The sequence below is a fragment of the Spea bombifrons genome, chromosome 2, assembly GCF_027358695.1.
Source record: "Spea bombifrons isolate aSpeBom1 chromosome 2, aSpeBom1.2.pri, whole genome shotgun sequence".
Lineage (NCBI taxonomy): Eukaryota > Metazoa > Chordata > Amphibia > Anura > Pelobatidae > Spea > Spea bombifrons.
The window spans coordinates 122860650-122875057 of NC_071088.1; the positions used below are offsets into that span (position 1 = coordinate 122860650).

A 14408-nucleotide genomic window follows, 5' to 3' on the forward strand; every position below is an offset into this window, starting at 1 on the left:
CCTTAGATATTCATATCTATGCAGATGAACTCCTAACGTTGGGAATAGCTTGTGCTTGTCTTCACGGTTCAAATTTTTGTTTTTATTGTATGCCGTTCTTGCAGGCCAGCTACTGTACGAAAATGTATCCGAATTAAAACAAATATTATTGAGTATTTTATTTACACAAAAATAATCCAATGAATGGACTGGCAGGATTACAGTGGTTACCTGGGTCTGTTAATTAATTCTCTTGAGATTTAAAACATCAAATATGTCTTCTTTGCAACACAGGCACATTTCACTTAAGTCTTTAACCCCTTACCCCTTTAACCCCATACATGTACGGGCTCAAAATGGATTGTTTTCAATGGCTTTAGGGACCGCCCATTGTCCTTAAGGGGTTAAAAATGCATTGAAATCACATCATTAAATAATTTCTTCAATCAGTCCCCTTTTATAGAAAACTGTCAATACTGAGTTTGAAAGGAAATAAAAACCACCCAGGTCCCAAAGCGTTTAATTATCCAGCCTATGGGAGCCGGTGACTACTTTTGCCTGTGTCTACATTGCTTATTCTCATTAAAAAAAATCTCATATTCAAAGAATTTCTCAAAGAGTTAACTGGAGAAAACCAATTATTTTTATGTAATGAATGACCTGTGTTTATGATGCATTCTTATTGAACACTGTATATTTTGTTAATTAATAGGGCTCCCAGCACAGTGGTTCTTCTACATCCTTAGCTTCCACCAAAGTGTGCGGTTCCATGGATGAGAATGATGGCCTAGTAGACGGTACGTATAGCATTACATGGGATGTACTGAGCTGCGGATAGGGATATGTAACATGGCAGCCAGGGTTGTGGAGCTGTACTTTTTTAATATTGGGGCTTGAGGGAAAGGTTTATTTAAACATTAGGGGCCAGGTGGAAAGAGCCTTTCTGATTTTCTCAAACACATTAAAATCTAGGGAAAGGGAGCGGGTGAACTTTTTTTTAACATGGGGGCCATCTTAGGAGGGTAACATGATAGGCCATGATGGAGCAAGGGCTTGAGCCCAAGCTGATTCTGGACCCAAAAATGTTTGATGGCATCCCAGGGCTACATACCATTATATATTATATATATATTATATACCATTACTTAGTCATTATATCGTAACTGTCCTAGTTCGCCTGTGTGTTGAATAGAACGGGGTTCATGTTCATAGTGCTTATAAACTAAATTTAAAAAAAATACTACAAACTAGGAAATTTTTTTTGCATTTAAGTAACTTCAGAAATAAATATGATTATAAAATAGATTAAAAACACAAAATAATAAACGGATAAAGCAAAATATCCTAATCCTTAAAATACATTTTCCAATACATTTATTTCATTGTGTTTTTTCCCATATATATCCATTTATTAGTCTGTAAATGTATGCTATTTACAGTAATAGTTGGCAATAAATGAGTACTAGAAAAGTACCAATCGTGTAATTGCACAGTTTAGGAAGTAATCAAGCAACCAATGAATAACTACAATTATGGAAAATTAGTAGGTGTATGAAGCAGGCAGGGTATTGAACGGAATCTATTCAGACTAATAAAAAAGGTTAGCCGTGTAATAAGGTCCTTAGTGCAAGACATGGTAGATTAGGCATAAATCTTTTATAAATATCATGATTATTGTGTTTCTTGAAACATCGTTGAATAACATGAATCTTGTTGAATCTCTGGCTGTACATTCTGTATGTTAAGTATCAGCCACAAAGCAACCAGACAGGCATATAAATCTATTTATGAAAGGGATAGTTGACAGGAGAGTTGGGGTTTCAATCGCTAGTCATCATGAAGGTTTTGGATTATTTGGTGTACAGGATGAGCTCGGCCCCTCTTGCTGGATTATTATAGAAGATCCGTCAAGCTTTTCCTGCAGCAGAAGCTTACTGAGGTTGGACCTTCACAATATATAGCAAGGGCGTCCAACCTGCAGCCCTCCAGCTGCTGCAGGACTACAGCTCCCATGCTCCTCAGCTAGCCCCTTAGCACTATGGGAGATGTAGTCCTGCAGCAGCTGGAGGGCCGATGGTTGGACGCCCCTGATATATAGTGACATCAAGGAGTTGAAACCACAACTGTCTTGCAAACTCTCCTGACAACTCTTCCTTTAGTGAATAAACCCCCAAGTACCAATACCTGGTTTCTATGACAAGGTTTGTGGAACTATATTGTTGCCTTTCGAGCCCTTTTTAATTGTCCAACATAAATTCAAAGCTCAAAGTCTTGCTGCCATCTAGTGGCCATTGATATATCTACACAAGGTTTAAAACCCCAAATACATAAACAACTGTACAACTTTTAACAAAATACATCTGAATACACAATGCTTTCTTCCCATTACTCATTTTTTAGCTTTATTGGTAACTTTTGTAAATGTATTGTCAAAAATAGATTTCATCTCTTTAAGTGTTCTGATTTGTTAATTGCAACAGGATTAATATACACGAATATTCATTTATTTAAACTAGAAATGTGTCTGTGGTTGATATATTCAATAATTCAACTGGTAAAACGAGTGAAGAAAATCAGAATGTACTATAATATTACTACGTATTAACAATATGAGTTTGGTTTGGCTGCCCAATGCAGAATGCATTAACTCCTCATACATTTCCTTGAATCTTTCAGATATTTTAGATGAAGGATTTCAAGTTCCAGTCTCTATTGCAGAACGATATAAAGTAGGACGGACCATAGGAGATGGAAATTTTGCGATTGTCAAAGAATGTATAGAAAGGTTGGTCGATTTTCTTTTTGCAGCTCAATTTACTTTTATTAGAAGCATCTATTGTAATTATTATTGTACAGATAATGCACTACTGTTGAAGATGGGTCATAGGTCAGACTTGATGGTCTGAATGTGTTGTATCTGCTATCAAAATGTATGTTTCTAAGTCTATAAGGTGCACACTTGATCTGGTGTATGTTCTGCTAAGCAGTTTGGTTACTCTTTCTGCAAGACACCACGTCTTATCTCTTATGCACCCATTTGAAATCGTTTAATGTGATGACTGCTTGTTTTTACTGAATAATTCATAGGCAGTGTTACTAATGGATGACCCCATTTTTTTAAATAACATATACTTATTGACCATAGTCCATTCATGAAGCACAGCGACAGCTCCTAGGAATTCTACGTATGGTATAACTGATAAATATGTAAGACGATAACAACTTGACTTGCGCACTATATATTAACATACCGCAAAACATAAATAAATAAAAACACAGGAGACATGAAGTCGTTGGAAAATGAAGGCCACAGCGCTTTATTGCTGTGACAAGTGCAAGAAAATACATTCAAAACATGAGATAGGTTATGCATCAATAACATGTAAATAACCAATAACATTTTGTAGGGATATCCCGCCAAATTCCAAACGGAGACCGTTGGGTCGGAACACCCTACCCCTCAAATTCCCTCAGGGACTGAACCCGTGGAGAAATTAAATGAAACATGAATGTTGGTATTAGGGCTGCAACAACTAATCGATAAAATCGATAATAATCGATAATGAAATTCGTTGGCAACGAATCTCATTATCGATTAGTTGAATCGATTATTATCGATTATAAAATGAGGGTTTTTTCAGAGCAAACGCTCTGAAAAATCCCCCTCATTATATAATAGTTTAGTCTGACTCACAGCAGCAGCTCCTACTTACTCCCCCTCCCTGTAATCACTGTGACAACTGGCCCCGCCCCTTCCTTCTCCAGGCCAGAACCACATGGCTGTGACACTCATCTAACTGTAAGTATATGTACATATATATATATATATATATATATATATATATATATATATATAATATATAATGTGTATATATATATATATATATATATATATATAATGTGTATGTGTGTGTGTGTGTGTGTATATATATATATATATATATATATATATATATATAACGTGTATATATGTATGTAATATATATATATATATATTTGGGCTACTGAAAGTTAGGGGAGGTGGGGGTTAATTTAGGGGCAGTTATGGTTAGTGGGGTGTTTAGGGTTAATTTAGGGGCAGTTATGGTTAATTGGGTGTTCAGGGTTAATTTAGGGGCAGTTATGTTAATAGGGTGTTTAGGGTTAATTTGGGAGCAGCTGTGGTTAATGGGGTGTTTGGGGTTAATTTGAGGCAGTTGTGGTTAATGGTGTGTTTAGGGTTAATTTAGGGGATGCTGTGGTTGATGGGGTCTTTAGGGTTAATTTAGGGGATGCTGTGGTTAAGGGGGTGTTAAGGGTTAATTTAGGGGCAGTTATGGTTAATGGGGAGTTTAGGGTTAATTTAGGGGAATCTAAATCCTGGGGGCAGTGAAGTGACATATCTGGGGGTATAAGGCATATACAGTATATAAGGCATATGTGGGGAGGGCAGTGTGGCATGTCTGGGGAGGACGGAGTGGTGTATCAGGGTGTATAAGGCATATCTGGGGGTAGAGTGGCATATCTGGGGGTAGAGAAGTGGCATGTCTGGGAGGCAGGGTGGCATGTCTGGGGAGGATGGAGTGGGGTATCAGGGGATATAAGGCGTATCAGGCACAGTGGCAGATGTGGGAGGCAGCATGGAGTGGCAGATGTGGGAGGCAGCGTGGAGTGGCAGATGTGGGAGGCAGCGTGGCATATGTGGGAGGCATTGTGGAGTGGCAGATGTGGGAGGCAGCATGGCGTGGCATATGTGGGGAGGGCAGGGTGGCATGTCTGGGGAGGATGGAGTGGTGTTTCAGGGGGTATAAGGCGTATCAGGCACAGTGGCATGTGGGGGGTAGAGTGGAGTGGCAGATGTGGGAGGCAGCGTGGCAGATGTGGGAGGCAGCATGGAGTGGCAGATGTGGGAGGCAGCGTGGAGTGGCATATGTGGGAGGCAGCGTGGAGTGGCAGATGTGGGAGGCAGCGTGGTGTGGTATATGTGGGAGGCAGCGTGGAGGGGCATATGTGGGAGGCAGCGTGGAGGGGCAGATGTGGGAGGCAGCGTGGTGTGGTATATGTGGGAGGCAGCGTGGAGTGCTGTGGTAGGCAGCGTGGCATATGTGGGGGGGCAGCATGGCATGTCTGGGAGGCAGCGTAGCAAGCCTGGGCTCAAATGTGCATATATTGGGGGGCTGGTTGGGAAATAAAGACAAGAAATGTATTATCAAAGTTTTTTTATTCTGCTGTTTGTATTTAACATCATTTGTTTAGTAAATTATACTAAATAAATGAAAAATTTACATTCATTTTTTTTATCCGATTAATCGATTAATCGAAAAAATAAATCGGCCAACTAATCGATTATTAAAATAATCGTTAGTTGCAGCCCTAGTTGGTATAACAACCATTTTGTAAAATTCAGCATACCTATCTCAGAAATTCTGCCATACATATAACAGACAGATAAACAGGCAACAAAAATTTTTTAGGGAGGGAGGGCGGGAAAATCTCAGGTTTATCTCTCAGGATAAAAGTTTTCCTGAGAAGTGGCGGGAAAACGGTCCCTAAATAGCCACACAAAACCCCACCCATAAGAATGTGGGACCCCATAGGATGTCCCCTAGATGACCCCAGACTGGCCAGCAAGCTCATAGTTAATATAGGCCCAGTCATGCAGCCCTTCCTCTTAGTATCCAGGGCTTGTCTATCCACCTGTGGTCATCACATACAAAACCGCATTCAATGCACCAATGGAGGGTCGGCCATTTTCAAGCAAATTAAGAAAGTGGCCCAATATATACTTAACACACAATATCGAGCCCTGTGCATCATGCATTTCCCAAAGAAACCAGCAGTAAGTTTTCATCTTCCTTACAAAGCGAGCAATAAATGTCATCGGTGAGCGGTCTAAGTGCAAAGGTACAATGTCCCCTTTTTCATTGAAATAACCCAGCTTTCTGCGTGGTGTTCCAATGCAAACTCTGTGTCGTTTCACTAAATGTTTTAGGACTGAACTGCTCATTGTACAGAGAATAAAAGGGACCTTTAGCAAGCTTTAGGAAGTACAATTGTTAAACAATCTCTGTACTTAAAATGTGACAGCTTTGTGGCCAAGACCTTAAAGTATCTTTTCCACTATAACCCTGTATTCCATCATTTCCCGTTAACACGGATGACATTTACCGCCTGCGCAATGATTGGGTCTTTCATGGTCTTTGTGTTAAAGAATGTACAGAAACACAGGTAGCAGGATTGCTATGCAGTCTTTATACGCGTTAAATAAAAACCTTGTTCTAAATAAAGACATTGTTAACCTTGATAGATAGAGAAATTACTGGGGCCATTTAAGTAAGTTTCCTGCTGGGATTGCTTACGTTTAATTAGTAATTTTCCTTAATTACAGCCTATATGGAAGGGGACTGTGCTAATTTACGTAACTGACCCGGTTATTTTCACTTGATAACCATTCCAAATTAATGATGAGGCTGTGATTGGTAAAATGGGGTCTGCTTCATGGTTCAAATATTAAATTTTTAATTGCATATTTGACAGTAGATTGACAGCCCGGAACTCGGTAATGCTGCTGCCCAAAATACATTAACCATGAAGCACCGTCTAATACGTCAATACAGACATGGTTTGTACAATATAAAGAGAATATAAAAGCGCATCGTATAAGGCAGCAATGCTTTTATATTCAAAAGACATCATCACTTAATCAGTCGTTGGTCTGGTATTAGATGTAAGATAACTATATGCCTATTCCATTGATGTTTACATTTTCTCACTGCATTAACCTTTACCACTTCTGCTGTTCCACTTACCCACCTTCTCTGTAAAGTATAACTTACGTACATTACATATAATTGCCCATTGCTTGCCATTACTTCCAGAACATACCAGAACGTATAATCCTACAGAATACTAGTATTTTTGTATGAGATGTTAGATTTTTTTTGTATGAGATGTTAGGTTTTTGTATGAGATGTTAGATTTTTTGTATGAGATGTTAGGTTTTTTTGTATGAGATGTTAGGGTTTTTTGTATGAGATGTTAGTTTTTTTTGTATGAGATGTTAGTTTTTTTGTATGAGATGTTAGGTTTTTGTATGAGATGTTAGCTTTTTGTATGAGATGTTAGGTTTTTGTATGAGATGTTAGGGTTTTTTTGTATGAGATGTTAGGGTTTTTTGTATGAGATGTTAGTTTTTTTTGTATGAGATGTTAGTTTTTTTGTATGAGATATAAGATTTTTTGTATGAGATGTTAGGTTTTTTGTATGAGATGTTAGATTTTTTGTATGAGATGTTAGATTTTTTTATGAGATATAAGATTTTTTGTATGAGATGTTAGGTTTTTTGTATGAGATGTTAGGTTTTTTGTATGAGATGTTAGATTTTTTGTATGAGATGTTAGGTTTTTATATGAGATATCAGATTTTTTGTATGAGATATCAGATTTTTTGTTTGAGATGTTAGATTTTTTGTATGAGATGTTAGATTTTTTTGTATGAGATATTTACATACGTTAAATGTATACGTTAAGAGAAAGTATCAATTTTCTTTATAGGTCTGTAATTTGTGACATCACTATGCATCTCCATATGCAAATTAGTTATTCTGCATCACAGTAGTATATGGTGCCCAATGATGATGATGTCATCAAAGGAGACCAAAAAAATGGGTCTTCCAGAATGAGTGCTATCCATGTCCTTCGAGCAAATATTACACTATATTACAGTATAAATTGATATTCAGAACCTTTAACTATAGTGACTGCTCTTTACAATTGGGTTGTAATAAATTGCATGTATTTCTTTTGTATTACTTTTTTAAACTTGCACAGAAACCCATTAATCCTTTAGAATCCCAGTATCTACAAGCTAAAGAAGTTCAAAGATCCCCCTGCTGTAAAGGGAAGATTCGATTTGATAAGATGCAGCACAGTGATAGTGTATAGTATACAAAATAGCAATGCCTTTATCTGTCCCTTCTCTATATAAGAATACAAATGTTCTATAAAACTTTTATGAATGATTAGATTGCGGCAGGCAGTGGGTAGGACGCATTATCCAACAAAACTGTGAATATATGCATTAGCTTATACTGGTGTTATTACACCAAAGCCGGCACAGCAGAACAATCTCCACTAAAAAACAAATATAATATGCTTAGTTGGGTCGCAGATCCTAAAAAAATATCCCCTTGAGCTATCGCTGCATAAATCAACTATACAGGACAGGAAATTACGGGAGAAATATTGGAAATATATTATAAATCAAAATGAATAAATAAAACTGCAACGCTTATAAATTCTGGATATTTTTTACAAGAAGATATATTTTATTATAGTAAGCCATTCAAAATAGGTTTAGGTTATATATGGTGGCCAAGCTCTCCCCTTCTCTAATTTGATATACTGCAAGATTATTTTTTATTATTCTCCGAAACGTATCTCAACGTTAACTTATGTTTGATAGAATTCAGTCCACAGAAAGGTGGTTAACATGGTTGTATTATTTATTTCGTTCGCAGTCACATGACACTATGGTGAATTACATTTGCTTTTCCTTGTCATACTGTTTAGGTCGACTGGGAGAGAATATGCGCTGAAAATCATTAATAAAGGAAAATGTAGGGGAAAGGTACGTTTGTGAACATATTGTTTTATTCTTGCATTTGTCACATCATTTACCGACTAAACCGATTCTATAAAACGGACTCTTACAGACTTTTTGATGGATTATTTATCCTGTTTTCACCTCTGTGATTGGGTACGATTATAATTTCTTACGTCAAAAGGAAAAATAAATGTCAAGATACGAGACGAAATAGGGTATAATGGATATAGCTGATCGTGGCCTAATGACGATAGGAAGAATTGTGCAACCATACCAGAATTCTGTCCTATATTTTGGTTCAATGCCCAACATTGTGGCTTCCGTTGTCCTCGTACCCAACATCCCAGCTGCAGCAAACTTCCTCATATCAGCATAGCGATGGCTGTCTCTTGCCAATCGAGACTTTATCTGGCCTCATTGCCCTCGTACAGCTGGTTTTCCACCTTGCCTGTCCATCAGTCTGGCTATAACAGATCAAATCAGATTAAATTCTTCTAATTGTTTATTAGCCGGCTCTCATACATCATTTTAGGTGTATCTCCCCTTCTAACAATCAATGTCTGGCCATGCGACCTCCACCATCAGTATATATTATTCCCTTTCATTAGTGCAAACACTGAGATTCTATACTCCTGTACAACATATGGTATTGCTTTGTAATCTGCATCTGTACATGGAATCTTTATATATATATATATATACACACACACACAGTATATATATATATATATACCGTATTTGCTCGATTATAAGACGACCCCGATTATAAGACGACCCCCCAAAATCAAAATATTAATTTAGGAAAAAAACAAAAAGCCTGAATATAAGACTACCCTATAGGGAAAAAGTTTTACCAGTAAATATTAATTAATGTAAATTATTTTCATGTTTAATAAAAGCTATGATTGAGAAAAATATATTTTTTAAATTTCCTTTTATTTGCCAACCTGCCCCCCCCCAGTTATGCCACTCTGCCCCCAGAAATGCTTTATACCCCCCTATTTGCCACTCTGCCCCATGATATGCCTTATACCCCTGTATGCCACTCTGGCATATAGGGGGTTAAAAGGCATATCATGGGGCTGAGTGGCATATAGGGGGGTATAAAGCATTTCTGGAGGTATATAGGCATATCATGGGGCTGAGTGGCATATAGGGGGTTAAAATGCATTTCTGGAGGTCCAGAAATGCATTTTAACCCCCTATATGCCACTCAGCCCCATGATATGCCTTTTAACCCAGCATGTACTGGCTGCCTTGGCTTGATAGGAGTGTGATTGCTGTTAGCAGTTTGATATATATATATATATCAAACTGCTAACAGCAATCACACTCCTATCAAGCCAAGGCAGCCAGTACATGCTGGAACCTGGGGATGATAGCAGTGGGATTACAGCCTCCATATGCCATGCTACAACCCCCACCCCCCTTACACATCCATGCTATCACACACACACTCACACTCATTCACAAACATTTAAATACTCATTCATTCCCTTAATCACACACACTTCACACATACTCAAAAACCCTCCCCCACCCCCTCACCTGAACTGCAGATCTCCCACTCGCAGACTTCTGCAGGGGACCGGCTGTAGCAACTTCTCTGGCCCCGCCCTCAGAGGAGGGAGGGGGGAGATAGAGTTCTGTGAGGACGCTGCAAGCTTCCTGCCCTGCTTCTAACAGAAGAGACGCTGCTCGCGACCGGTAAGCAGCATGGCGCCAGCATTTTTTGGGGTCTGATTAGAAGACGACCCCGATTATAAGACGAGGGGTATTTTTCAGAGCATTTGCTCTGGAAAAAACCTCGTCTTATAATCGAGCAAATACGGTATATATATATATATATATATATATATATATATATATATATATATATATTATAACTTTGTTTGGAATATGGCACTGGGCTAAACGTGGCATTCCATAAGCATATTTCTGAAGAACATTGTGTATAGTATCTCATATTGGAATTACTAAAAAAGCTGTGTGTTCTCATGAGGAAGTTCGATGCTTTCATAAAGGCTGAGAAATCAATAATTCATAACTTGTTAGTTCAGCAAGAATAGGCGATTGCATTATCTTCCTTCAGCCTGAAAAAGATTGTTTCCAAATTCAGCAGGAGTCAGGAGAGTGGAAATGTATTTCACATGAAATAGAGACTCACATTTTACTGACAAATAGAATAGAAACGCTTTCAATTCTTACATGAGGCAGGACCTGAAAGTTCATTAAGAAAATAAATACCGTAATTCTCAAACTTTGACCCAGAGTCTCGGGTTTTTGACCACACAGAATGTATAACGTCATTTTTTCATGCTTCATCTAGTTTGCACACTGATTTGATGATGTTCACGTGTTTAAAATGGTAATTTTTATACCGATACATGATAATTAAAACACGTCTACTGGAATCCAGGTGACTCCATTGATAATTATTTTCAAGCAAGTCAATGTTACCAATGTTAATTGGTTCTAGAACCAAGTTAATTACTACAAGAAGTAATCTTGCAACGTAAGTTCCCATATCTTGAGGAGTCAACAGAAAGATCAATGTATTTCTTCACCGTTGATGTGTTAGCCGTGGTGCAGTTAATGGATCAGCACAATACCTTTTTTAAGAAATAATTGCACAGGGTATAAATGCATGTAGGCATCACAAACCTGGAGTTATTGCTGGTGAAGCAGATGTATTGTAGGCCCTTGTAACATTAATATACTGCTTGACGGTGTTATATATCTGCTCTTTAACAGGAACACATGATCCAGAATGAAGTTTCTATTCTGAGGAGGGTGAAACACCCTAATATTGTTCTGCTGATTGAAGAGATGGACATGCCAACTGAATTGTACCTTGTGATGGAACTTGTCAAGGTGGGTTTTCTACCGCCATGGTAGAGAGATTATGTACTTCTATCACACAATCAGTGCTTTTTATGTGCCATCAAATGTTTCTCCTACTTTTCATGTTAAAAAAAGGAGAAACATTGGTGCTGTTTCCCCACCAGGTGGAATCTAATTAGTTTGATACAGATAAACAGCATTCCTTTTGGGGGCACTTTAGATTTTATATCCTTGATCTAGAGTCTGAGTGCACTAATTACGGAGGGCATGCACAGGCAAAGTATCATTTTCAAGCATATCAGTATCTATTAATGCTTCAACGGGAATATTATCTTATCACAACCAATACCAAGGTTCTCTGGATAAAATACAGAGCACCGCTTGTCTACAACAGCAGGGTTTATTCACTAAACAGTGAGTTGTGGGTGAAATTTGATTCCATTGCATTAACTGTGCATTCTAAAAGGTTGCATATTTGTAAGTTAATATTTCCTCTTCGCTATCATCAGACCAAATTGGGGGCTAACAGATGCCACCTAGTGGACAGATAAATGGTTAACATGCAAGTCATTTCCATTATCCGAACAGCTGGTACGACTCATATAGGCTTCAGAAGCAGGTCCCTGATACATGTATGCAACAGGCTATTTTTGTCTTCCATATCCAAGGCTATATTCAATAAATCCTTTAATGTTTGAGTCTCTAAGCCATAGGTAGTCAACTTCTCAGGGATTCTTTGGCTGGTTCTCTAACCAATGCACATCAGTTAGGATGACCACATCGGCCATAATTTCCAGGACAGATATACATTTTACACATTACTGATCGGCTCATGTAAAGTGCTGCCATGCAGTATGCGGCATGTGTAACTGATTACCTTTTGTTACCGGTCACATGCAAATGTCTATGTATCCAGGGATGTAACAATCATAGTCGCAGGTTGCCGCTCTACCTGCACCCACTTGTCTGTCCCTTTAAAACTGCTAGGTGTGGGTAATACCTGCAGCTAGCGGCACAGAGAGTACAGAAATCATCTTGAGGGTCTTTTATACTCTCTCGTTCCACACTGTGTCTGATTGATCCAGGGGTGGGAAGTGAGATCACATCTACTTCCTGCATGCTGCAAGTATGCACACAGCATGGAAGAAGAAAGACCACTTCTGCAGGTAAGTAGTGTAAGCAAGGGCACAGGCAGGCTGTTTGCGGCAAAGACAAGATGTTTGGGGATGAAGATGGCACAGACAAGCGGTTTGCAGACAAAGATGGCACAGACAAGCGGTTTGGGGCAAAGATGGCACAGTCAAGTGGTTTGGGGACGCAGGTGGCACGGACAAACTGTTTTATATGCAGGCAAGCTGTTTGGGGCAAAGATGTCACAGATAAGCTGCTTGGGCAAAAATAACACAGGCAAGCTGTTTGGGGACAAATATGACACTGATAGGCTGGTTGTGGGAAAAGGTGGCACTGTGAGACATGCTTCTTGGTTAAGTAGGGGTGCCCCTGTGGTTTCTAGTTACCACCTTGTATGTAGAAAAAAATACATCATTTTGCAATTCGCTTCTTAAAGGTTATGCCAGTATTGTTCAAATAATAGGGTCACCAGATGGCTCCTTTAAGTGTGGACAGTTATGGGAGCATAAATATCGCTACATGCGAAGCAGCCCTGATTTTATTCAGCCCTAAAGTTTACATATTAAGAAGAGCTTCTGAAATACTGACCTTGAGCCCTTACTGGAAACTATTTTATACACATTCAACAATTTTTTATGGAAGTTTTATCCCTAAACATAATCTGTAGTTGACTGAACTGGGATTACGCCCATGCCAGTTGTATCCACAGGGATACATATAAGGCAATGTAGCAGCTTGTAGCTTCTTCTAATAAAGTACCCAGTTGCTAAAGCTGGAAATAGTACATCATTAAAATACCTTTCAGAAAAGCTAATGATTACAGTTTTAAACGCACTGTAACTTTAGAAGAAATGCCTTAACATAAAGGAAAAGGCTGTTCGCCACATGTGGAAGCCAATTAGTCTTAAGTAGCATTGAAAGTACTTAAAAGAACATTCGCACAAGTTTAAATATCAAAACATATGCTACAAACAGGATGATTTTGGTATGTATAGTTTTAAGAAGGAGGCTAAATGCTTTATCCTCTGGCCAGATAGTGCTGACCAAGACCCCAAGATCCCCCAGGTCGTCACCCCAAACTTGATACCCCTTCTAAGGCATTCACTCTTTTTGCCCTGTGTACTCAGATGAGTCTTACCATGCCCACTTATTTATATGCACTATTTTTTGATTCATACATTTTGTTTTGATGCATTTTTGTTTTTTGCATCCAAAAAAGGCCCCCTGGAATCCAGAGGACCAGCATCTCAGCCCTCAATACATATCTCAGGGAATAGATATGTACATAAAACAATAAGCAGTCCTTTTTGTGTTTTTTCTACTTGCTTGTATGGGGAAAACGCCCCAACTTGAAATCTCTAATAAGTCAGGGAAATGTATTTGTATCAACACTGCATTAATTAGGTACAGCAGCCGATGGTGGCAGTCTACTTGTCTAATTCTTCACAGTCTAAGCATCTCATTTGTTTTGTATGGAATTTCAACCTTCAAGGATATCTTGGGCTGAAACTTACTTCTCAGGTTGTTGGTTCCCTTGCGCAGGGGAAAGTTGCCTCACATTTTCTTTCTGGACTGCCCTTGGGGCAGAATCAGATTGAAATGATGATGGAGATTTTACATCTGTAATGGCACAAAAGGCCTAACACTTGAGATGCCCCCAAGCGGGGACACACTGTAGGACAGGCTATAAGCAGTTGTACCTTCTTGGTGAGCATCTCAAATTTTTTTTGTATAGTATTTCAAGGACTGAAGCATGAGCTTTAGGTAGGGCTTTTATCTTAAATGTAAAATAGCAAGTATAAAAAGAATGTCTTAAGATGTGCATAGAAATGTTTATTTACGTATATATTTGTGTTTGCCGTCACACCAAA

The 14408-nt window shown here is 38.5% G+C and overlaps 1 protein-coding gene and 1 long non-coding RNA gene across 6 annotated transcripts in view; one reads left to right on the top strand and one right to left on the bottom strand.

The window, feature by feature from the left end:
• Positions 1 to 14408, bottom strand: part of LOC128474093 (uncharacterized) — a 165327-nt gene that overhangs the window by 126241 nt on the left and 24678 nt on the right. The window lies entirely within an intron of this gene.
• Positions 1 to 14408, top strand: part of DCLK1 (doublecortin like kinase 1) — a 133841-nt gene that overhangs the window by 92385 nt on the left and 27048 nt on the right. For all 5 annotated transcript variants that reach the window (XM_053456349.1, XM_053456347.1, XM_053456348.1 and 2 more), the window contains 4 exons: positions 692 to 776; positions 2656 to 2764; positions 8529 to 8586; positions 11317 to 11436. In XM_053456349.1, coding sequence (XP_053312324.1) covers positions 692 to 776; positions 2656 to 2764; positions 8529 to 8586; positions 11317 to 11436 — 372 coding nt within the window. The remainder of the gene's footprint in view (positions 1 to 691; positions 777 to 2655; positions 2765 to 8528; positions 8587 to 11316; positions 11437 to 14408) is intronic.